The sequence below is a fragment of the Silurus meridionalis genome, chromosome 17 (genome assembly GCF_014805685.1).
Source record: "Silurus meridionalis isolate SWU-2019-XX chromosome 17, ASM1480568v1, whole genome shotgun sequence".
NCBI lineage: Eukaryota > Metazoa > Chordata > Actinopteri > Siluriformes > Siluridae > Silurus > Silurus meridionalis.
This window is the reverse complement of record NC_060900.1, coordinates 19583878-19610620: the sequence shown is the minus strand read 5'-3', so window position 1 is coordinate 19610620 and position 26743 is coordinate 19583878. Positions and strand designations below refer to the sequence as shown.

At 36.8% G+C, this 26743-nt stretch overlaps 1 protein-coding gene across 1 annotated transcript in view; it reads left to right on the top strand.

The window, feature by feature from the left end:
- The first annotated feature begins 8589 nt into the window (after nt 1–8589).
- Nucleotides 8590–26743, top strand: part of cttnbp2nlb (CTTNBP2 N-terminal like b) — a 34176-nt gene continuing 16022 nt past the window's right edge. Inside the window, 2 exon segments of the mRNA XM_046870718.1 lie at nt 8590–8688; nt 15786–15893. Coding sequence (XP_046726674.1) covers nt 8683–8688; nt 15786–15893 — 114 coding nt within the window. The 5' untranslated portion in view covers nt 8590–8682.

The window sequence follows — 26743 nt, the reverse complement described above, 5'->3', positions numbered from 1 at the left end:
TGAAATTAAGATGTGAAAGGTTTTTTTGCACAGAATATCCTTTTTTTATGTCTCTCACATTAATTCCACTGGCTCAGATCTGCCTTACTGAGCTCTGTTCTCTCTACTGAACTCTGGGGCATCGTAATGATAGTTTTGTTCCTGTATGGGCAACAAGCCAGGACTGAGCAAACACACACACACACACACACACACACACACACACACACACACACACACACACACAGTATATACACAGTTACCTGCTGGACACTTTGGCAGTGTCAAAAGTCTAGTGCAAGACAGTTAGTGGTTCAGTGCTTAAATAGGACACACTTTCAAAGGCTGAATCCTTATGCATGCTAGTATACTGTATGTGAATCATTGCTTTGGTTTAAACCCTATTTCACACATGAGTGAGTAGGACAAAATGTATGAGGGAAGATTGAGCATTTTCAAACCAAATAAAATTTTTTGATGTTCTTGAAGTTTGGAAGCAATTTTCAGCATCTAGAATTGATGAATATAATTATATAATTATATACTTCTAGTCAAGTCAAGACCTTTGGATTCTATAGGGTCGAAAGCTAACCTAAAATAGTTTCAAATACACCTTATAATATAATTTTTTTTTTTTCTGGCTTGATATATATCACAAATGTCCAATTGTTAGTAGTGTGCAATAATTGATTGTCATGGGTTGGTGTGATGCAGCTTGATGCAACAATTACAATTTGTACTACTTAAAAATGACATTAATTACTTTTTCAATTACAAGTTACTTTTAACCTTTTGGAACATCCACAAAATAAATTTGTTCTTGTTATCTTGTTATACCAGCGATGTACAGTTGTTCTCCCAACAGCCACTTGTTTTTTTTACTCTTAAAGTTATTATCATGCTACTAACATTGTCATGGTACCACAACAGGTCCTCTCTCCCGAGGATGTTCCCTATATCTAAAAATTCAAAGTTGCATTTTAGTTGCTGGCTGTTTACATTTTTCTTTACGCAACATGGAGACTTTTCAAAATGCTAAACCTCATCAAAACAATGATTTAAAGAACATGTTTTAATCCATGTATGTAGAGTGTCTAATTTACAAATGTATTCCTAAGTTCTATATAAAAACTATTTGCTTGTGGAAACAATTTAATTGTAATGAATAAATCATACTTAATACTTACATTTACACTTACACCATTTGACGGAAGCCCTTATCCAAAGTGACTTACAATTATTTAATTTATGCAACTGCACAGTTGAGGGTAAAAGCATTGCTAAAGGGCCCATTAATAGCAGATTTGATGGGGTGATTTGAACTCAAACTTAAGATCAGAAGTACAATGTCTTAGTCAGTGAGCTCCCATTCCACTCATCAATATTTAATACTTTATATTTATGACATTTAAATATAAAATTAGTTTGTAAAGGATAAATAGGCATTTTGGATGAATAAGCTTTCTGTATAATAACATGCTTGAGGATACTTGTCATCTTAATGGAGATTTTCCCAGGAAATTACATATTAGACAATGTTTTAATAGTTCAACTTCCTTTTTATTACAGTTATTTTAAATCTATATAAAATGCTTATAGGGTGCACTTGGGACTTTTCCCAGCCATATTTGGTTCTTCCCCAAAGTGTATCCAAAAACTTGGAGTCACACAAATGTTTTTGTTAGAATAAAATATTCCCTTCACTTGAACTAGGAGACCTAAAGAAAGAAAAAAAGGAGACTAATCTGTTCTAGCATGACAATACCCCTGTGTGCAAAGCTAACTCTATATGAGGATAAGGCGTGGAAGATCTTGACTAGTCTGAGGTCAAAATCCTTTTGAAAACCTTTGGGATGAATTGGAATGCTGACTGCACCTCAGGCCTCCTCACTCCACATCTGAAGCGGACTTTACTAACACCCTTGGGGCTGAATGAGCACAAATCTTCACAAGCACCCTCTAAAATAAAGTGAAGAAGAGTGGAGCTTTTACAAGAGCAAATTGGGATTAAATGTGGAATGGGATTTTCAGAAAGCCCATACAAATCTTATGGTCAGGTGTCCACAAACCTTTGTCTTTGGATGGTAGGACATAGACAGAAACTGTTGTATGCTGATATCAAGTGGTATATACTATATAATATTAAATGTGGACAAAAACTATGAAAGTTTTTTTTAAACCATGATTTTTAGACCATGATTTATGAAGTTCTTGGTCATAAACAATAAAGAGAATTAAATTCTAAATAATAGGCATTGAATACCTGAGTAAACTGACAGGTCAAGTTTTACAAAAGTATCAGAACACAAAGCCATTCTGATGGCTTTCCAGTTATCATCTAAACTATGTGATGCTTGGGAAACGCCGGCATACTTAACCCTGCTTTGTTTAATCGAAGTCATCAAGACAACGCTTTCTCTCTCAGTTACGATCATCTTAACTATGTAATGCTTGGGAAACTCAGCTGTTCTTTATTTCTTCACAGTCAGCAGGACTGAAATCTATTTGGGCGTAATACCATTAAAACTTTGGTAAACAAATAAAAGAACTTTAATACTAATTGGGAGCCAATAGTGTGACTTAAGGATAGCAGTAATTATAGTCATTTTCTTTTAGTAAACATGTTTTCGGATGAGCTGAATGTTTTATGTATGTATCTAAATGCATTTTATTAAGTGAATGCAGCAAAGAAGATGTTGCAATCTAATATCTTGGATCAATACATTGGTTTTCAATATCAGTTTGGTGTATGGAATTGTATACTGCAGTCATTTTATTTGAGATAAATTTATAATATTTTTTTCTGTCTGTCTTTAAATAATTATATAGATGCAGTTCATACTGGTCAGTGGGCTTAACAGAAGGAAATGAATGACTATCAGGAATGCTTCTGGATCAAACTATTGTATGAAGGAGAACAAGAAAGCTTAAGTTTGGCAATTTATTTCATCATAACACTCAAGCAGTCGCATCATAATACAAAAACTCCACTTCTGCAGACTCAGTGCACTATTGATGCTATCGCTAAACTGGCATGCTCCCTGCACTTCTGTCCACTATTGACTGAACATTTGACTTTTCACATACATGTAAATTTACAAAACAGTTATAAATATAAAACCAAAATAATCCAAATTGTAATGTTGTGACATTAATGTTCAGTATTTCAGGCACATTATCTACTGTGTCTTATTGGTTTTGTGTCATATAATTGCCCTCACAAACAATAACATTCACACTGAAATTATCTAATTGAATCGAATTTAATGTAATATAAATGAGTCCAAAGCTTTAATGGGTGCAGAATAGGTGCTGTTCTTTTGTATAGCTTTCCTTTTGCTGTCCTCTTCTGGTCATTACGTTGTATTGCAGCTTTACAGGGATGCGCTGGATTTTTTTTTTTTTGTGACAAAATATTTATCTACAGCATCTGTGGCCCATATGCATTTGTAACAAACCCATTTGTCTAACTTATGATCAGTAAGCCTAATGGTGTTGGCTCAGTCAATAAACATTTATAATACACCAACCAGGCATTACATTATGACATTATAACATTACGACGGGTGAAGTGAATAACACTGATTATCTCTTTATCATAGCACCTGTTAGTGAGTGGATATATTACGCAGCAAGTGAACATTTTACTCTCAAAGTTGATGTGTTAGAAGCAAGGAAAATGGACAAGCGTAAGGATTTGAGCGAGTTTGACCAGGGTCAAATTGTGACCACTGGGTCAGAGCATCTCCAAAACTGTAGTTCTTGTGGGCTGTTCCCAGGCTGCAGTGGTCAGTATCTATCAAAAGTGATCCAAGGAAGGAACAGTGGTGGACCAGAGACAGGGTCATGGGTGGCCAAGGCTCATTGATGTACATGGGGAGTGAAGGCTGGCCTGTGTGGTCTGATCCAACATACGAGCTCCTGTAGCTCAAATTGCTGAAGAATTTAATGCTGTTAATGCATAATGGATCAGGACTGTTTTAGCAGCATAAAATTTTAGGCAGGTGATTATAATCTTATGAAAGTTTGGTGGTCAAAAAGTCATGCCTGGTCGGTGTATATGAATTGCAATGTCATAATTTTGTTACTAGTCTTTGTTTTTTTGTTACGTTTCCTTTTATTGTATCAATAAGGTAATAATATTATAATAATTGTAATGATTGTGTTAATAAGGTATAATAATTATGCAAAAAGACAGCTGCTTAAATATGGCATTTTCTATTACTATAACTGAGTTGTCACCTTTTTCCCTCTCATGAAAACACATACACACGGACTCTCACTCACCACTGGGAGAAACAAATGAACAAAGGACACCACAAAAAGGTGACATTCATCAGCTTTTCATTTGGCACTGGAGTCCCACATTTTGTACACACACACACACACAAGGTTTGCGAACAAGGGCAGAATTAATTTTGTGGGAGGAATTTTCAAAGGGAAAGCTATTACACTGCATTTGGTCATCTCCAGGTGTTTCTTTCTCACTTACTTACACACCTGCTTCCACATGCGGGCTGCCTCACAGTCTGGGTCATTACACATCATGCGGTTTATCTGTGTGTTCATGCGTTTGCTTTTACTTATCAACCCTGAGAAGGTTGTTTTCCATAATGGCCCTCTGGGTGAGCGGGAAGGTTGGTGTAATCATCTGTAAACTAATCATGTGCAGGTTTGATGAACTGAGCCAGTGGTTATGTCCTGATTCTGGACACACAACAATACATTGGCAATATTTTTCCAAAATGATTTTGAGTACTAATTTTGAAACAACCCTGAATTATTGGACCACATGCTCGTTTTGCTGGCTGAACTTGCAAACCAAATTGAAGCAGCCACTATCATTATCATGATTGCTGGGCAAGGTGAATACTAGGTGTTTACCATATTATAATTAATATAATCACAGTATAGGATGTCAATACACACCAACAGGAAAGTCTTTCTCAACTTTTACAAACCATTTTAAGAATTTGATGTTGAAGTTTTGTTGATAAAGTGATGAGTCTGTTCTATAGTGAACTATGTTTCCCTGGTGGTCTAGTGGCTGGGGTCCAGTGCTCTCCATGCTGTGGCCCAAGTCTAATTAAGGGAAATATTAGGTTTGGGCAGTGGTGGATCAGTGGTTAAGACTCTGGGTTATTGATCATAGATTCAAGCAGTCATTGTTGTGCTTTTGTGCAAGAACTTTATGCTTTTTTTTGCTTCAGGGGTGCTGTATCATGGCTGACCCTGTGCTCCTACTCCAACTCCCTAAGAAGCTCTGTTATGTGAAGAAATGATTTTCACTGTACTGTGTATGACAAATAGAGCCTTCTGATTTTTTAAATAAATAAATTAATAATGTCAGTACTACAGGCATGTGGTATAGGGCAGTGTTTGGAGTATTGAGAGAATCCAAAGCAGTTGTTCAAAATCCCAAGGTGTGGCATAAAGATTGACAACCTGTGAAAATATATATTTTTTTCTTCTTAGCAGCATTGCCAGGTCCATCACATAGATATTTGGCCCAAGCTTCCTACATTGCTAGGATATGTAAAGAAAAAACAAGTTCTCCGTGGGATCAATAAAGTATTCTAAAATAAATACAAATAATTGTAAGATTAAAAATAGTCCAATGTCTCAAATCGTCAAAATATACCACTATTAATCAAAACTGTGATAATAAAGCTATAGTCAACAAGCACCTTTTGTTAAAAAATAGGAAGGATATGGTAACTTTCAATTTATCCTGCAGATTATTAATTAAAATCATAGGGAACAAATCATTTGGGTTCATGACACTCTCTCTCTCTCTCTCTCTCTCTCTCTCTCTCTCTCTCTCTCTCTCAAAACTCTTTATCTCTGTCTCCTTCAGGCTGCCTTTACTTATTTGACCCTGTAGGCTCTCTTTGTTCTCTCTGTCTCTATAATACTGTCCTCTCTGTCTCTGGCAAATATGTCTAGATTTTATTCATGCAGCACAGGGGCACAAGTTTCTCTTTGAAGAACTTTGCTTTGAGGCAGAGATACTTTGTCATTCTGTGCAAAACTTATAATGATGGTACAGAGTAGTTGTGAGCATTTCTGCAATTAAAAAAGCGGGTTCAGTGATTCTGGAGTAAATTGCTTTTTTGTTGAATATTGTACACTAAAAAAAATGTACTCATCTTTAGACAGGCCAGGTTTAAAATGAAGGGTCCCGCTGACAATTTCTCTTTTGTTCATGAAGGACATTTCACAGATCACGCTTATGGCCACTTCACAGTTATAATTAAATACACAAACACAAACCAATCATTACTGTTGTGGACTGTTTTGTAAATGTTACTATTACATTATTTTTAATATTATTATCTACATTTGTGTCAATTTGTATTCTCCATTTTTATGGGTTTGTAATTTCTATGTAGTATGTGACATAGTCTTTAACATAATTAACATTTATCTGTTATGAATTAATGATGATCCAGTATTCCATCTAGTATGCCTTTTTGACAAACCATAAATGTCCATACAGGGCATGGGTCTCTTAAAACTAACAGGAGAAAAGCATATCAATCCAATTCATTAGCTTTAGGAATTTCTTGCAGACAGGTGACTTTATTACGATTAGCCTTAAAGTCAGTGCTGTCAGAATTTACCAGCATTGGTTTGTGGTAGGGCAAAAATATTCTTAAAAATTGAAGGTTGGTCCCACCATGCCACTCAAACAAAATGAGCATTTCACAGCTTACAAGTATAAATTATCATATTGTGCTTTGGTCAAAGAAAAAATATTGTGATGACAATAGAAGTATAAAAAGTTCAAAGGTTGTGTACAGTACTGGAGTATTTCTTAGCATTAAGTAAGATTTATGACAAAATTGAAGGCTTGTTTAAATACAGGCTTTCCTCAAATAGGCATGTGTGCCAACGGTTTGAATGCTGACTTTCTCTTTGAACAGCTGTAGAGCAGACAGGAAAGGTAAATTGTTGCTGAAGAGAGTTCTCTGCATTTAAAATCTTTTCACAAATATTTATCATATTATTTACACTAATAAGATGGCTGATGAGAATGTGCTGTTCATGGGGAAGGTGGTTACTGTCATAACAATGGCACATTAGTTTTCCTGGCATGGAGGAGATTAAAGATATATCATAAGCAGTGTTGTTCATTCTTAGTAATAGGTGTCCCTACAATTTGACCAACTAGAGATCATATTTTTTTAAAAGGAGATTTCAAACTAAAAGTTTAGCTGCATGAACCCAGATTTCAGCCAGGGGACATACCCATACACTTCAGTTTATTCCCTTATAGCCGAAATCCCAAATAGTATACTGGTAGAATGTGTGAGCATCAAACAATAAAAATAATCATACACAATGCGCACAAATGAACACAGCATAATCTCCAGATACAAAGTGTGTATGTTTGTCTATTGGATGCTGCAGAAAAAAAAAAAAAACCTTCATGTGAGGATAAGAGTCCACAAAATAGTGTCTGGCAAAATGCATGATATCATTTTAGCAAACATTACATATACAAATTCTGGACAAATACAGCCATTGTTGTGTTTGTTTATACCAAGAGTGTCTCCTATTCTAATTTCTGATTTTCTCAGCTCATCTTGTGCTGGATCAGCAAAAAACAAGAACATGCACCAGTGATCATCTTGCTCTTGCTCTGGCATTGAGTGATGTCAGTCATTACTATGTTCTGTAAGAGAAATGTACAACTTTTGTGTCATTCTGAGAACTGTTGAGTCGCTGAAACTGAGCATTTGCATTTTGAGGCTTTTATTCAAGTGAATAAAGTATTTAACCAGACATTTCTGAAAAACAGACGAGTGAACTGCTGATACTATGCATATGTAAGGACTAAAGGAAGGAGGGAAATGTAAAATTTCTTCCTATTTATTATTCAATATGTTGCGTTCTATACTCACATACAAACATTCTTCTTTAACATTATGACTTCAATTCATCAAATTGAAATATATTCTACAGAAAACAGGGTGCTCATAACTTTTGCATATACATATGTGAGAGGAGAAATGACCTGTACGTAAGACCTTTTAGACATACTGTATATTTTCCCATCGATTGAGAAATTAATTTTTGATGGGTCACTTGACTCAAATGGTCAATTCCGCTTTATTTCAGAAGGGGGCGCAAAAATACAAAAGAAACAACAGTACACCTTGGTTGAAAAATCAGGTATTAATTCTTCCCACTATCTCCATCTCTTGTAAATCTAGCGACTACGTTATGTATTTACATCTATTCACGAAGTTATAAATGTATTTATATTTTCATTTTTAATGTACACTTCCTGAATAAAAGAGGCATACTATGTAAGTCATAGTCTAATGCACATATATTCATGCGCATAGTCAAATGATGTATAACGATTCAAAATGTTATGTGTTAGAATGATATTTATAAAAAAGATAGAATGTGAAATATACGTGGATGTGAAATAAATCACGTTTTCCGTAAAGACACTGCAGACAAAGAGGCGGCTACATCGGTCGGGTCTTTAGCCCCTCCCACTACACCTCTAACTCTTCTCCCATTGGCTAAAGCCTGCAAGTTCCCGCTCTCTATTGGTTGGCTACTTTGTCACCGACCCCAAGTCCATTTTTCCCCGCAGGGAATGCTGTACCATACAGTTCATAACAGGACATTTGATGCGTTAATAGCAGAAATAATCTGGGAATTGATGAACCACTACTGGATCGTATGAAGGTGAGTGGAATTGAGCTTTTACACGTTTTTCTGAGTGTGTGAGTTGCGATGTGCGGACACAAAGAGGTTATAAGGAGAGGCGAATGTGCCATTCCTGAGTATAGTTCATAATGATGTTACCTACAGATTTAAAATCCACAGCACAGTCTGTGTGTAACGTTTATCGTGGTGTACATGCATGTGGAAATAACACTGGCTTTCTATGGAAAGCTTGCAAAGTTATCATTCAACGTAGATTCTTATTGATCATTGACTAGTATAGGATTTATTATTATTTCCTTTGCCATAATGTTTAACAGGGTGGCACGCGCTTTTGAACGCACCCTGTGTTCACTACTCTCATGTTATATTGCTTTGATTTGAGATATTATTTTAGTGTCTTGAGTATATTTTGTCGTTACTAGGTGTGTACAAGAGATATACACTGACTCTATGAACAGCACACAATGTAAAGGGGCATAATAACTTCTAATAAAGCATAATTGTCATTCCCATGACCATCTTCAATACACTAAGGAGTAGGTAAACCCTCACTTCCTGGGTTTCTTTAATGTGGTGTGATTAGGTGTGCTGATGGCACCCTGTCATGTTCTCTCAAGTGCAAAAAAAATGTAGTCAGGCTTGTTCTTGAACTTTCAGACGCATTTTGTTATGACATCCATGTCATACACAGCCATCGTCAACTTTCCTTCTTTTTATTTGGACAGTTTTTCCAACTGAAAAAGCTCTGTGATTAAGGGGATGAGCTTATAGCTACACTTGTTACGACCCTCCGCCTGGTGCTATGATAGAAGGTTGTAAGGTTAACGTTTGACTATTAAAGGTTACTTTGTTTTAAGGTGACATTTTGTGCATTGCAGTTGCAGAGAATGAAACATTTAGTGAAAGTTTCATTTATTCTTCACTCTTCATTCATCTTCAGTGACTGCTTTATCTTGATCATGGTCGTTTTGGATCCTGAGCCGATCCTGGGAACACTGGGTGCAGTCCATCACAGAGCATTAAAGCACTCACACATTCAGACTCTGGATGAGATGGCAGTCCGTTACAGAGCACTAAAGCTCCCACATATTCAGAGACTCATTCACTCTAAGGGGGAATACAGAATAGAGAATCCATTAACATGCATGTTTCTGTGAGTTCTTGAGGAATCTGAAGGAAACTCATATAGATACAGGGAGAGCATGCACAAGTGCAAACAGACATTTCAAGTCATTTTTCACTGACATTGTATTTCTTATTTTGAGACCACTTTGCATTGCAAATGTCAGTATTAGGAAGGATGCTTGCTTTAAATAAGGATGATATGCACACACTTCATGGCTGTTTAATTCGATTTTAGACTGTAGAAGGTTTTGTTAATATTCGATGTACATTCCAAAGATTCCTGTAACCCATGCACTTTTCTTTTACAAACATACCCACACGCACACCCTGTGTACTAGATCTCAGTGATCCTGAGCATATAATATGTCTGGTATGGTTTGGGTTCTTTTTCAACAGATTCAAAGCTAATCACATTGTTTAGGAATAAGCAAAACATGCCATATACCGATATCTTTTTTTTATTAAGTGTAATCTGGGTTATGTGTGTCATCTATGGAAAGGGATTTGGGTTGTGAGAGATGTGTATTTAATCCTGTATAACATGAGGTTAAAAACACCAGACATCCAGAAGTAGGTTAAATGAATATATTTAAATCTGGTTTTCATATGCTCGGTTCTTGTGCTGAAGCATGTGAAAAACAATATATGTATCAGGAAAATGTTTCATGTTCTCACTGCTTGCTTTACAAGAATTTCTCCTTAACATGTGTAAGTGTAGAAGAAGTGAAAAGGAGCTTGTGGTTTGGTGTAATGCTTGTCTTTACAGAGGTCATTTATAGCACTTTGGTTTCAGTTGATCATTTTCCAGCTTTGGGGGAGTTGATTAGTTGATGTTATACTTCAATAGACAGTTTACAGCATCACTGAATAGCTGTCACATGACTGAGCACCAAAAAGGAAAACCGGAACCCCTCTGTGAAGAGCACGTTGTTAAGAGGTTCATTTAATAATAATTATGCTCTGCAGCAGGTGGGTGACAATACCAGTGTACATAGAGTATGGCATTAATTAAAATCATATTTGCTGTGATTGTATGGCCTTAAATCACAGCACCACTGAACAAGCAAATAATCCCTGCTGGCTGTGGAAATAATTTCAAAGATCTTACAACAGGTACTGTATAAATCAAAACTGGACATTCTGAAATGAATGCCTGGTTAGATAAGTGGATGAATGGGTTATTGTAAAGATAAAGCTTGTATTACTATATACATATAAACATATAACAATATTAAGCTCACATCTAGGGGTGGAAACATTTCTTGAATAAAAATCGAAGTGATGGTTGACTATTTATTCCAATAGCAGCACATCCCAAACTGTTTAACAGTTTTACTTGAAATATTGTGGAAAGTCCACACAAATGCAGCAGATACTTCCTGTTATCACATTTATTACAGCAACTATAAACAGTAGTTCGGAGTTGTTCCCTTTCCAGCTTCCTTTTTTTTCTCTTTTTCTGGTTAACATAAAATAAAAGTCAGCTTGTCTTGTCTAAGGGCACAGCTTTACATCTGACTATAACACAGTGCTGACACTGGAGACTCTTTTGTTCACACAAATGCTGAATAAAGCAGAATATTTGGTTTCTGCTCACTGATCCTTCAAGCATATCAAAAATTATACAGTTTTTTTAGAGCATATTAATATATACTCATCAAGCATATAGTTTAAAGTTTATTAGTAGGACCTCCCTTTGCACTTAAAATAGTGCTTTTCTTGTTACAGCTTTACCTCTGATTGGTACAAAGACACTACGGAAATGTTTTTGGGAGGTAAGGGGAAACCGGAGAGCCCCTGTGCATGGAGAGAACATGTAAAGGAAATCAGGATCAAACCTGGGACCTTAGAACTGTGACAATTCAATGCTACCCACATGATGGTGATTTTTTATGTTGTGTAAATTTTTGTTATTTTTTTATGTACTAAGCAAGAAGAGCATTTGTATTGGTCTGTTTGTTACGAAATGGCACAGCGGTGGAGCTCAGTTTTGATTGATTACCTGGCTGTGCAGATCTTTTCAGCACCTCAACGGTTTTGCCTTCAGGGACAGAATGCTTTTTTTATGTAAAGTATTATTTATTTCTCAGGCTTTTGCTTACATATTTACTGCATCTAAAAAAGAACTTTTGGCAGTCTTTATACAGTGATTGAATATGATGTTTTAAAAAAGAAGTGGGAACGTTTTAAATTATGTGTATGTGTGTTTATTTGAGCAGAGAAAGAGAAAGTAAGAGAGAAAAAAGAGAGAGAAACTGTAGCGGTAATGTGGAAGTAATGAGCTGTTGTGGTCAGTGGTTTGCTCATGAAATAGAAAGCACTTTTTGGTCTGAGTGCTGCAGAAAATCTCTGCTACGTCTTTTTATCCATATACATATACGTCCTGCCTGTAAAGCATTATTCTCTGCATTTTTCCAATGATTGTGTCCCACAAATTGCCACTATGGCGATCAGAGTTGTGAGGCAGTCATGTACTCTTAGTAAACATAATATTCATAAGCAAAGGAAAATGCAATAAAAGAAAGAAACAGCTGTGATTTACTTACTTCTTTTAGTAACTATGGCTTTATTGCAATAGACTGACTAATCCTCCGAGCTAGATTTTGTTTGCTTATAGATATGATCAGGGATGCCACATAATCACACCCCTTACTGTTTTCACACACAGGGTTTATTCTGAGGGTGCTTTCACACTTACCAATATATTCACCCCGGGCTAAGTCAGAGTGGAATTGATATTTCTGGCTTGTTTAGACCTTGAAATTGTCCTCATAAAATTGGAAAAAAGCTAAACAAACCTTTTGCCAGGTGTATGCATAAAACAGCAAAAATGCCTATGTACCAACAATATGGAGCAGGCACTAAATAAATATTGATATAATTATACTGAATGTGTTTTTAAAAGTTATGTGTATTGCATAAAGTATTTATTTATTTTTTGATAGGTCGGTTTAGCAGCTCACATTGACATCTCGCTTTAAAAAAACAGTGCTAGGGGGTGGAGCTGGACCTGATCTAACTTATCCTATAAACCTAACCCTAACCACTAACGCTACCAAAAGTGATGTTGTACAACATCGAACAATGTATTCAGTACCCTTATGCTGCATGAAACAAACTGAGAGTTTGATTTTTGGCCTTTCAAAGAAGAACCTTTGGGCAACTCTGGTCTACAGGGTAGAGTCAGACCTAAATCCATTTAGTTTCTTCATCCAGGTGCTATAGCTTCGGAACCTATCCTTGGAATACTGGGAATATACCTGCACCGGACACCAGTTCGTCACAGGGGACCCATGACTATTTACACAACAAGAAATTAACAGCCTTGATTGATGGCTTTAAGACAAAAGCATTTTTTATTTTATTTTACCAAACTGTATTATATTAAAATTAAAGTTACCATGTTTTCCCTCATTTATGATTTGTTAATATTAAATAAATAGAAAACATTTCTCTCTAATGAAGTTCCATTTTTTTACATTTTCTTATTCACACCTACAGTATATAGAATATAAGCTATACGGCCATATACTTTTAATTTCAGTGATCTCTAATGAGACACATGAAGCTGGTGCTTATTTTTGTAAAGATTTTTTAAATGTACATTTAAATTTACCGTAATTTCTGGACTATAAGATTTTTATTTTGAACATAAATAAGCCGCACCTGTCTATAAGCCGCAACTAATAAAACTAATGAACTTTACATAGACTTTAAAGAAAGACAGTGTCTGTTACACGGTTTAAATATGTTGTGGCTCCTTTAAGAGCAGAGTGGCATTTTGGGAACAGCCTGCCGCCACATTTTTCTGCTATTACTGCATGTGTGCAAGACCGAGGAATATGTCCTTATTATTTTCTGATGCTCAGTTCTAAGTTTCTTTGGCTAACCCGTAACGCTGTTGCCAAAAAAAAATAAAAAAGCACGAGTTTTGGAAACCTGTCTGTGCTTATATGATTTCTGTTGCAACTGGAGTTAGCGAGCTCTCCCTTCACCCAGACTCAACGTGTTACAACGGCTTGTATCTAAACAGTAGCCGACCAAGAAAGTCATTGTTCACTGTCTTCCTCCTTCCTTTCACAATGAACGATTGAATGATTGAAACCTGTAAAACCACGGTTACCTCAAAGTCAAAGTGTGTTTGCTGATCTCTACCATATTGTGAGAAAAAACACAATAGTGTGTGCGATTCAAAAGGGGATAAACACTTCACTTGTGAAAGCACCCCATAATGAAAACTTGTGGATTCACAAAAATCCAATGTAAATATTTGTATGAGTGCTCTGAACACACACAATGCAGCATGAACAACATTAAAGTTATGTATTTTGAGAGAGCAGTCTGACAGATTAATTAAACAAAACATGAAAAATATTTTTCGGAAACCCTTCTGACTTATTACTGAAGAGTTATGTCTTACTGTCTGTGGAATTTACCAGAACACCCAAAACGCCATTGGAAAAATGGTCTGTTTGAAAATAAAACAAACTCACACACATGGTGTGTGTGTGTGTGTGTGTGTGTGTGTGTGTGTGTGTGTGTGTGTGTGTGTGTGTGTGGGTGTGAATAGACTCTGGACATGATATCATCATACAGTGGAAACTCGGGAGAACGGTGTACTGTCCCAGCATATCTGAGTCAACATGACTCATTATTAGTGAGGAAAACCGCAAGGCGTACTGGAAAGAATCCAGATGTTATCATTACATCGAGTGTTTGTTTAGGCTGACCGGTGTAGCAGTGATGATGCAAGGCAGAGTCAGGAGTCTAACCTCATAAATGGTGCACATTCAGTTTCGAGGGAGTGAGTAAGTGCGAAGTACAGTGCAAACGGTTTATCTGAGGTTCAGATCCAGACCGATTTCAAATATTTTGATTTCTCATTGTAGTCCTGTGGATTTTTTTTTTTACTCTGATGCATCTCGGTCCTGATGTCATGAAAGGGCTGTGGGTGAGATCTATGTGTGTGTGTGAGCAGAGACCAGGCAGAGGCCATCATCGCTTATTCCACTCCTCTGTGTTTTCCTTATCCGCAGTAAGGTCACATGGTCACTTTTGAAGCTATTACAAATGCACAGCTGTAGAACTGTAAAAAGACAAGTACCATTTGGTGCCTGAACTCTCAAAGTCTTGTAAATAAGCATTCCAAAATGGTAAATGAGCAGCTTTCGAGTCAAGGAGGTTTTGGGGTCAATACATGGTCAAGCTTTAGGGTCAACATTATGTTTACAGTAGACAACTGATATTTTCCATCAACAACTGAGATGCATTTAATGTTGGTGTCCATCCACATCACATTTAAGGCATGTTTTTCGTGTGTGTGTGTGTGTGTGTGTGTGTGTGTGTGTGTGTGTGTGTGGTTGGGCTAGAGCAGACTCCCATAATTTAGATATGTTAATCGTTTTTCAAAACTACCCAAACCACAAAACAGAAATAGTGAACATCTGTGTGTGTGTAAGTGTGGGTGAGTGAAAAATATGAAGGTTTTGACCTTGTAAGATCATTTGGCTAGATAAGGAAATTTGCTAAATTTGAAAAACTGCAGCTTTAATAAAAATAAATAAATAAAAACAAACAAACAAACAAAAAAAAAAAACCAAGCCAGGGGTGTAGCTGTAGGCAGTGTATTTGTTGGTGATCAGCCCAGGTCTGAGATTGACCACTACAGAACTGAAAGAGTTGGAGTCGTATGTGTAGGATCATGGACTCATTTTAATCATTCATGACATAAAATGCTCATGTTGCCAAAATTTGACCGTACCTACCCAATTGTATGTTATCTTTTTGGATAATAGACAGTTAGAGAGACAGACAGATAGGTAATATAGATTGATAGACAGAAAAGATTTTTCTATTCTATTTAAATATGTTCAGTGGTTTTATTTAACTCATAGATTTTTTTGTTTTGAAATATTTTACCCACCAGTAATTTTAATATTGTTTATTATAAGAATCCATAAAATAGTACTAATATTTTGTGTGTGTTGCAGCGTAGCAGGATGGATGTTGAGAGTCTGAGTAAAGCAGAGCTGCTAATGCTACTGAGTATACTAGAGGGAGAGCTGGAGGCGCAGGACCTCGTCATTCAAACTCTCAGGGTAAGAACTGGCAACGCACACATGCACACACCCAGGAGATAAACAACACTATTCAGACCTCACCTGTGACAAACAAGCAGACACCCAGTTACTGACAGCAGCCGCAAGTCAGCTACTGATTATTAGAGCTTTCCAGTTTGATTCATTTTCTCTACAAGCCACAGACTCTAAGGTTTATATTTAATGCTCCCATTATTTCCCCATTTCTGTAAAAAAAATTTAAACACAACGATTTTCCAAATATCTGTATAATAGTTGTAAAGCTGAATTGATATATAGTTGATACAGTAATATTTACAAAATCTACATCTTGGATAATAATTGCGTTTTGGAAGTTTTGGAAAGTAGTTTTCAGTGTCAATGCTTTAAGGAGAATAGAAGGGTTTGCAGTTTTCTGTAGAACATGACTAGGAGTTAAAAAAAAAAAAGAGAGGCTGGTAAAAGAGCAAAGATTTATAGCTGTTATACAACAAGGGATAAAAGGCACTCATGGATGTTCCACAACTTTAAACATAACAATAAATGAATAAACAGTTTGATGTGTCATTGTTTAATATGTATTAATATGTAGCTTTGATACATTGTCTAGTATACCGTATTTTTCGGACTATAAGCCGCTACTTTTATCCCACGTTTTGAACCCCGCAGCTTAAACAACGAAGCGGCTTATTTATGAATTTTTCCTGGGTTTTTCCCAGTTTTACAAACTACAAGCCAAAAAACTGCACCCCATAACATTAGACCAATGAAATTTCCGAACGGAAACAAAAATACGCAACCTGTGTTCAGAGCTGCACGCCATCGGGAGAAAAAACGTTTTTTTAAACGCACGACGATGCCAAAAGAAAAACTACCAAGAGAAATAGTTGTGAAAGGAAGGAGGAAGACAGTGAACAATGACTTTCTTGGTAGGCTACTGTTTAGATACAAGCCGTTGTAACACGTTGAGTCTGGGTGAAGGGAGAGCTCACTAAAACTAAGGTTTCCAAAACTCGTGCTTTTTTATTTTTCTTGGCAACAGCGTTATGGGTTAGTAAAATAAACTTAGAAATAAGCATCAGAAAATAATAAGGACATATTCCTCGGTCTTGCACACATGCAGTAATACTGGAAAAATGCAGTGGCATGCTATTCCCAAAATACCGCTATGCTCCTAAAGGAAGTGCAACATATTTCACCCGTTACACCGTGTGTAACGTGTCTTTCGTTAAAGCCTGTGTAAAGTACATTAGTGTAGACACCTGAGGCTTATAGACAGGTGCAGCTTATTTATGTTAAAAATAAAAAATATTTGTAAATATATGGGTGTGCTTTATAGTCCGGAAATTACAGTAATATGTATTAATATGAAGCTTTGGTACATTGTCTAGTATAAATTAAATTATTTATATTATTCATGATTATTAACCATTTAGGGATGATTATTTTCCTTTAATTATCCCTATATGTTTGCCTCCTTTTTTTTCACATCCTTCTTGTACGGCAGATCTACGCTGTTTCAGCATTCAAACTTAAACTGAACTATCCAATTTTTAGTTGCATAGCGCAGTACACATTGCTGTGATCACCGAAGTATGCCTGGAAATAGAAGGAAACGTTTCATGTAGGTGTGTGTCACACAGGAAATCAGCAGAGTAGAGAACAATGGCGAGCAGTGCTATTCCTGTAAGTGACACACACTCGCTCAGTGTAGGAAATCTGCATCGGCATTGCTCAGAATGTGTTCAGAGCGCTGTAGCAGGCAGCCAGCAGCTTTTCAGCCAAGTGTGTTAGCTCATAGCTCTAACACATCCAGTGACACATTGTGTCAAATCAAAGGCTGATCTCTGAACGCTGGAGCCGTTGAACCGTAATTTGCACCAAATCGTTTTTTTACACTAGGTAGTTGCTTGCCCTTTTTATGTTATCATATGAGTAATTTATATGCTTATTGTAGTTATTTTTTCTTTTTGCAACTACTTGTGTATGAGCAGTTGAACAAGGTTTCATATATTATGCAAAATCTCAATGTTTCCATTTTATTTGATGTTTCGTCATGTACAGACTTAAAATCTGAGCTTTTTAATAGACTCAGACCAGGCTGATTGGTAGATTGTTAACTTGGTAGATTGTGCTGTAATACACAGAACAGAATTGTGTGCATGTAAAAGTGTGTTTAACACTTTTGTAAGTGGTACACTGGGAGGATGAAAGCCGTGATAATGACAGAGCAGGATACACAGAGATCAGAGCGGACCTCATTAGGGCTTTAACCCCAAAACACAACCCCCCTGCCTGTTTTACGGTCACTTGCTTATCAAAGCTTTGCGCATGCTGGGATTCCGGCAACCCCCACAGACATGCTCAGGAAAAGAAGACCCCAGTATTGCTTTTGTGAACAATGCAGGTCTCGGTCTAGTTTTTAGGATTTTGACTCAGGATGACTGGCAGGACAATATGACAGGAGCTGCATGCTGGACTGGATCATGTACAAGTGTGAAAGAAGGAGGTGGTTGGTTAGAACTGGTGGTTGGAAAAGAGTGTTGTAGACAATGAATTGCCTAAATAAAAACAACACATGCAGATGTGCAACCAAGTGAAACAGGTCCAACACATAACCAAGTGTAAACTATTGCAGCAGCTCTCATAATTTTTGTGTGAGGCATGTGCCATAATATAGGATATTATTCAGTTAAAAATAGGAATCAGTATTGCCCCAAAATGCTTTTATACATGAGGACTTGGAGAACATGCCTCCTGAACTAATAGGCAATGACTAATTTTTAGAGGCCACATCTTCACAGGAATCGGACGGAGACATCAGGCCGTCTTTCTCTTAGACCGACAGACCTGAAGGGTGACACTCTTATTATTGGAACTAACATGCATTAAAACCACATATTAATTATAGGAAAGGCACAGAGGCCAAGACCTCTTTCACCCCTATGACAGGCATCAAGGCCATATCACTATCTCTAGAACTAACAGGTAAAGAGACCATATTTCTGTCACTGGGACTGAAGCCATACAGTACCTTTATCTTTAGATCTAAAAGCCAAGGAGGCCATACTGCAGTTATTAAAACAAAGAGGCATTAAGGCCATACTGTACCTCTATCACTGGGATTAACAGACATAAAGGCCAGTCTATAACAGGTACTGAAAGGCATAGGCACCTGATAGAAATATTTTATATGATACACAGAATTTCATTTTCCATTTTAATTAGCGCATTAACCTTGTAATTGTGTGTTTACATTTTTTTTTTTTATTTCAATGAGGACTTATTGGCCACTTTATGAAATGAAGAATCCGTTCAATTAATGTGCAGAGTTACTAAAGTAACTAAAGTGCAGAGTTACTAAAGCAGCAGATGCATTACAGGTGGCCATAGTAACAAATTGTTTGTTGTAACTAATGGGCTGTAGCCCATAATTGTAATCATATTTGTGTGGTCTTCAGAGGTCTGCTGAATTCTGATGGGATTAGATGAAATTGGCATTTCCTTTCTTTAACATTTTTTTTTTTTTACATTACTTAAAGAACCCCCATAGATATATAATTCTTTAAATTTGTGGAAGTATTTTTGACTGATGTATAGTTTTCTGGAAGGCTTATGTTAAAGCTGCTAGTTTGATCAAAACCAGGAAAAAAACGTATGATGTCCAAAACTTGCTGTTTTATCATTAGGAATATGTATATGGTAATTTAACTCCTATTTCACTTTTGGGTTTAATCAGGTTTAAATTTATAAAAGAACCTTACTTGTGGTTGAGGTACATATAAAATGGTAACATAAAAAAAATTGTAGATGTGTGTATTTACAAGGTAGCTAGAAACTGAAGCAATTTTGCAGTGAAAATACATATGGATGTATTACGGCATAAATTATATATGATCCAACAGGCTAAAGGGGGAAAACCTGTTGCTGTTACATTGGTCATTAATTATTGTTAATTTCTTTTTGTGTTCTTGTATTAGAGGAAGAAAAAGTTTAACAGTATTAATAATACTGTGTTGCATTGTACTACCACTGTGCTTGCTTTTTTTAAAGGCCCATTTAGAGAGGAAATACTATCCCAGGAAGAGTTCACATTTCGTTTCAGGAAGCCTCACAGCATCTTATTGAACACATGATTCTGCCCAGAAATATAAGTTGAGGGAAACTGAACAAGCATGCAGCTCTTCTGTAATCTGAGTATGTGAGATGGCTAGTAATGACAAAATGATTAACTATGCTTGTTCCAACACTTGAATTTTCACACATTCACACACACTTCACTCACAGGGTGTGATAATTGCTCGGGTAACTGTGGTTAGTAGAGTTTTTTTTTTCATTACTTAGCCTGGCAGTGGCACTATTGAAACACTGGGCCTGTGTGTAGAGTTTATTATCAATCAGAGTAGAGGGAGTTGCCTTCAGACCCCCTGTCACAATGCACCACTGCTGTTTCCTTGACACACACACATAGATATGCTTACACAGACACACACACACACACACACACACACAAGCCTGCTCTCAAGCCTTTATTGGTGCAGGCTGTGTTATTCACTGGGGTTTTCTATCTGCCTGGAGGCTGTACTTTTCTTTTAAGCCCTGCTTTTACCACCCTGCCGGAGGAAACAGTGCATTTGTGTGCATGTGAGAGTTAGATTACTGTGTATTATTGTCTGAATCAGGACGAAAAGGCCACTACTCACAGTAGAGACATTCAGAAACCCCCGAATGCTCTGGAGACTTTCAGTCCCTGATTGGAACTTTGGATGTGTGTGTATTTGTGTGTTTGTGTGTGATACTGTCTGTGTCCACTGGTCTCACGCTGGATCTATACTCTTCTCTGTTTCCTGTTAGGCATGGTTTCCTGCCCTCCTAGTGTACCATGCTGGGAATTCTTCTGCTTGTTTTTAGCAACGGATGCAGATAATGTGTGTATGACCCGACCTTTGTGCCACAGATTCCTTCTCTAAAGGAATTCCTCCAAATTAGGGAAACATAGATAAATCAAATATATTCTGAAGATCTTATAAATCTACACAGGCTGATATCCATGTCTGTATCAACTAGTCAATAAAAGTGCAAAAGAAATAGGGACAAAATCTCACAGTGTGGTGCGACCTAAAGTTTTGGGCTTTTATACTACACCAAAATTGACAACTAATCATTTCTTTAATTAAAGAACGATACAAAATAAGTCTTACTTACATTCGTTCCCTTTATCATTTGTTATAGTGATATGCCAGCTCAAACGCTTTAGCTTTCAGCTTTGACAGTCAAAAATAACAGATACTGGCAAATCTTTCGAACTCTTTAACATTAAAATGCTTGCATTTTAAAATCGATGTTTTTTTCCCCATCTGACATATAAGGAAACTAGACACAATGTGCTTATTAATACTAAACCTATGCAGCCAGAACAGTTCCTGTAAATTACTAAACACCTTATGACCAAATCAGAATCGAGTAATCGAAAGTGTATACATATAATATATGTAATATAGGACGTGTGGACCTCTGAAAACAAAACAGTTTTTTTATTCTGTTATTATGTTCCCATAGTGTTGCCCTAAAAGGTCTGGAATCCTGATTGTTACATGAATCGAGCCAACAGTCTTTGTGCCTGCTGTGGTTAGAAACCTGAAATGGTACAAACCATATCCAAATAGATTGTTTACACCAGCATGACTCATTCCTTGTTTTTTTTTTTTTTTTCATGAAGTAAATAGTAGATCTGTTCATTAATATACTGCATTTAAAGGTATCCTTATAAGGAAAGCTGAGAGTCCAGTTGGGTGGAAGTACTGGTTTGTGCTTTGACTGGCATGAAAGTACAGTATTGTAGTGCTTTGGGACACTATTTGTGGCCGTAGACAGGAAGAAGGAGAGACAGAGAGAGAAAATGTGTGAGAGAAAGCGATCAAATTGAGATAAATACAGGAAGAGGGAAACATTTACTTAGCTCCATGTTTGGTCATGGTTATAATGTATCGTTCTGTGTGGCTTTTGGCATGACACACCCTGTAGGCAAAATGGGACATTTCTCAGCACTGAAAAGACCTGGAATGCAATTGTGTTTCTCTGGAAGTGTATGTTGAGTGTTGATTTCTTTTCATCCAGTTCCTCTTCTAATGGAACAACATGCCCAGCTCTCACATGTTATTATTGTTAATTGATGGGAATGTTGACAGTATTGTAGGTGTGTGTATGTGTTTGTGTGTGTGGTTCAGATTTGCTTTTAACAGTCAAATCCAGAAGTATTGCCACTCTTTGTAGACATGTTGTAATGCCACACATGTTATAGACATGTTTGCTCGGTTCTGTTCTTTTCCAAATAAATGCACACATTTTTAAGGCATTTATTGTCTAAAAGACAGTAGGTGGAGCTGGAGGTAGCAGAGCTGAAGATGATGAGATTTTCGTTGAGAGTGACGAGGATGGACAGGATTAGAAATGAGTTTATCAGAGGGACAGAGCATGTAAGACGTTTTGGAGACAAATCGAGAGAGGCCCGGTTGAGATGGTTTGGAATGTACAGAGGAGGGACATGGGGTATATCGGTAGGAGAATGCTGAGGATGGAGCCACCAGGAAGGAGGAAAAGAAGAAGACCAAGGAGGAGGTTTATGGATGTGGTGAAGGAAGAAATGAAGGTAGTTGGTTTAAAAGGGCAGATGTAGAGAACAGGGGGGTATGGAGACAGATGATCCGCTGTGGTGACCCCTAAAAGGAGCAGCCGAAAAAAGAAGAAGCTTTTTAAAGCATATTTATTTTGATCTTGATTGTTGTAATGGCATCAATTTGATACCCATTTTTTCAACCACTGGAATAATTGTGGTTCAAATAACTGAGATAACATAGCAGATATTGGCTCTAGTATCAAATGGGACAAATTGAACTGGATCTAGAAAATTAATCTTTTTTGAGACATGGTACTTTCACAATTTTCTCAAGGTTTCATTATTTGTATTGGTATTAGAAAGAAAAGTGGTGTCTAATATTTTTACTTCCTTATGTATATATCCACTTTGTGGTCAATGGTTTGTGTACACCTGACCATCACACCCAGCTTTGTGGTAACCAACAAACTATTTCATAAGCATTGTATGCACCCTCAAAGAAAAAAGGAAATAGAGAAAGTTCAAGTTTTAACTTTCCAGCATATTCTAAAGATTCTCAAAGGGGCTTAATGTCTTGATTCTGTGACAGCCAACCCATGTGTGAAAATGATGTCTCATGCTCCCTGAACCATTTTTTTCAAATTTGAGCCTGATGAATCCAGCCATTGTCATCTTGGAACATGCCCGTGCCATCAGGGAAGAAAAAAATCTGTTGATGGAAAAAACAGTCATTCAGTATATTTAGTTAGTCAGCTAACCTCATCTTTGGGCACATAATATTGTTGAATCTAGACATAACAAACTGAAGGATCCCCAGATCATGACACTGCCCCCACAGGCTTGTACTGTACATGGGTGATAGGTGTGTCACTTCATCCACTTCTCTTCTTACCCTGATGCACCCTGTACTCTGCAACAGGGTAAATCTGGACTCATCAGACCACATGACCTTTATTGTTGTTGCTCTAGAGTCTAATCCTAGCAAAATTTTCCCATCAGACTCACTAATAAGTGGTTTAGTCCCAACCTCTTAAGTTCTTTTCACATTATGCTTGTGGAAATGCTCAAACTCTTACTTTTACACATATCTGTGAATTCTACTGTTGTTTTATTAAGATTGAATTTCCGCAAACATGTAAGTGCGCTCAAATTTAAGATCAATCATGAATTTGTTTTTCAGATTTTCTTTTCAAGATGATGGTTTACCACTATCTTTTCAGCTTTTAATAATGGACTGGACAGTTCTTGTCCCAATTTTAGTAGTTTCAGCAATTTCCTTAGTTGTTTTCTTTGCTTGATGCAAAGCAATAATTTGACTTTTCTAAAACAGAGTAAATTTTTCTCATGACCACAGGATATGCTTTATAAATTCTTCATGCCATGCTTTTATAAACTCTAATAAATATTTTACATCATATTAGATATTAAACTTATGGCAAAGAAAGATGAGCTCAGTTGTGAAAGTACACTTATCTTGTTGAAGATGGTCTCAGACTGGACTATATCTAAAAGCACTATGCAGGCAGGTGGTGTTGAACTCAACCTCAACAACATAGCGCCGTCCAAATGTATATGCCTGAGGAAACTTTATTTGCAGTGTGGTAATCCTAATAGTATGTGGTATATTAAGGCTCTGAGGTGTGTTTTGCTGCATGAGATCATGCTGGAACGACTGAAGGCTATATTAAGCAGAGCTACGAGGTCTCTGGCCCTCATTTCCCTTTCATACACACACACACTACACACAAGACAGGCCAAGAGTTTATTTGAGTAATTCACTCAGGAAATTGTAGGTCTGGGTTAATCTGCTCTATATTTATTCACATAAAATGACTGTTCTTTGACAAAAAACTGATTTCGTATGCTGCTGTATTTGCATTATTAATAGCTATGTTGAGAAACTCCACGCCTAGAATTCCTTGCTTAGTTTGAAAACCTGATAGGTTTGATGAGTTCACTTGAGAACTAGACACATGCAGACAGAGTGGCTACTCGTTTCAAGCAGCATGCAATGAACTTTGTGTGTTTTTAAATCTGAGGACTGAGAAAGCCACTGCTTTCCCATGCTTCAGTTAAACATGAGCCATGAACACGTCTGTACTTGCCTCCTCGCGTTCTAATTCACTCATGAGAGCCCTCCTCCACCGCTTTCCTTTCCACCGCTGTTATTTTCTCATCCTTTTCCTAAATTTGAAACTCCAAAATTTCTTATCAATAATGAGCAAGCCATGGGTGAGGATATCAAAGAAAAGCTCCCTCCTAATGGAGCTCTATACATTCTCTTTCTTCTCTCCTATTTTCCTCTCTATTGCTTGTCTCCTTTTTGTTTCTTTGACCTCAGAATCAGGCCTCCAGCACCAGAAGTGGTTAGACATAGAAAAAAAAGAGAATAGCTTTATCCCCTGGAGTGGTGGTTCAGCAGTAATTTGCTGCAGTAATGTAGATTAATGCTTTACATTCAGTAAAAGAAAAATAAACAGTGATCTCCTGGTGGCCCGAGATTATAAATGACCATCATCCAGACAGCGGCACGCCCAGTTACTTCACCCTGTATTTACAAATCTAACACCAATATGCTTTATATGCAAATCCTGGAAGAATAAAAAAGTTTTGATTGAAAAGTGTGTCATTTGTATAGTAATTTGGCTGATGTATTTCTGCTGTATTATTCAGGAGAGAATTCAGTTGTGTGGATTGCTGACACCACAGGGTGACATTTTTATTGCACGCTCATTTATAATGGAGCTTAATAAGTGGAAAAAATATTGCAAATACTGCCTGACTGATAAAAGTCAGATTTAGAGTTATTCACTCCTAAAACAAAGGAATGACTTTTGCTCTTATTCACAGTTTCTCAGTAAAACTTGACCTTCAATAATGAGAAAGCCACTGTATATAAGTAGAAACAACAAGTTAGACTGAAGGTATCAGAATGCAGTCTAAAAAATGTAATTGCAGCTGCATCACTTGCTAGGTACAGATATCTTTAATTACTCCTGGTTTCACTTATCAGCAGGAAACCGTTAACTGGGCTTGTGAGGTCGGGTTGTAATACACCATCGTCCTCTCATGCCCCCTAATCATTGCCTATTAATGATAACATCGTCTGTGGCTTTGAAGGGAAAAAAGTTTGGCCAGACATATGTATCGTCTGGTTATATCATTACAGCAAAAAAAAATACCTGACACTAGTTATGAACTTTTGTGCTTTAGTTTTTAATGGTTGGTATGTTTTTCTTTTATCTTAATTATTCATTAACAAGCCAGGAAGGTCAAGTTTCAAGAAGTTTAATTCTATAGCGCTTTTCACAATGGACATTGTCCCTTTATCATTTGGGTGATATCAAGAGTGTGATTATAAATATTTAAAACAATACAAAACACCAGAGAGTGAGAGATACTATGAGCACCGGAATGTGTGATTATGGGTAATGTCCCTTCTACAGTCTTGTACAGTCAATTGACGTCAACTCATAAAATAGCTCAACATCTGAGATCCAACACCATCTCCTTCATGCCAGAGCCTTTAAATGTTTAAAGAGGTCTAATCTCCAAACTCTACATGAAGTGTAGAGTCCAAATGGAGCTGGTACATCTCTAGATTGGGCATGGGTCGACATCTACTCTTTGAAGGTCCAAAATCTTCACAAGATGGGACACAACTAGAGCTGGCTAGAGAATCAGTGGAGAGGAATTAGCATAGCTGCTGTTCATAATATTAACAAGCACAATAATAATGATAATGTGCATTTGATCAGATGTACTGGAACACAAAGTTATGATATGTGATGTGTGTTATGTGTAGGCCCTGCTAAAAAGATACAATTTTAATCTGCACTTAAACTGGTAGAATGTGTCTGAGCCCCGAACACTGTCAGGAAGACTTTTAAGTTTAGGAAGTTTAGAAGCTAAATGTGAGAATGCTCTACCACATTTAATGGACTTTGCTATTCTAGGAACTACTAGAAGTCCAGAGTTTTGGGACTTTTAGTCTTTTACTTTTGAACTAGTAGTTACATTACTTTACAACATAGTAGTTACAGTACATCGTTCTAAATGCAAGTTGAAATGCTGGAGCTTCTGTATACTGTTTTTTGCGCCGATGAACAATATCTCTGTATAATCAGAATTTAATAATAGAAAGTTATGCGTCATCCAATCTTTTAATTCTTTAACACACTCAGTTAACCTTTTCAATTGAGATGTTTCGTCTGGTTTTGATGAGATATATAGTGGGGTATCCTTAGCATAACAG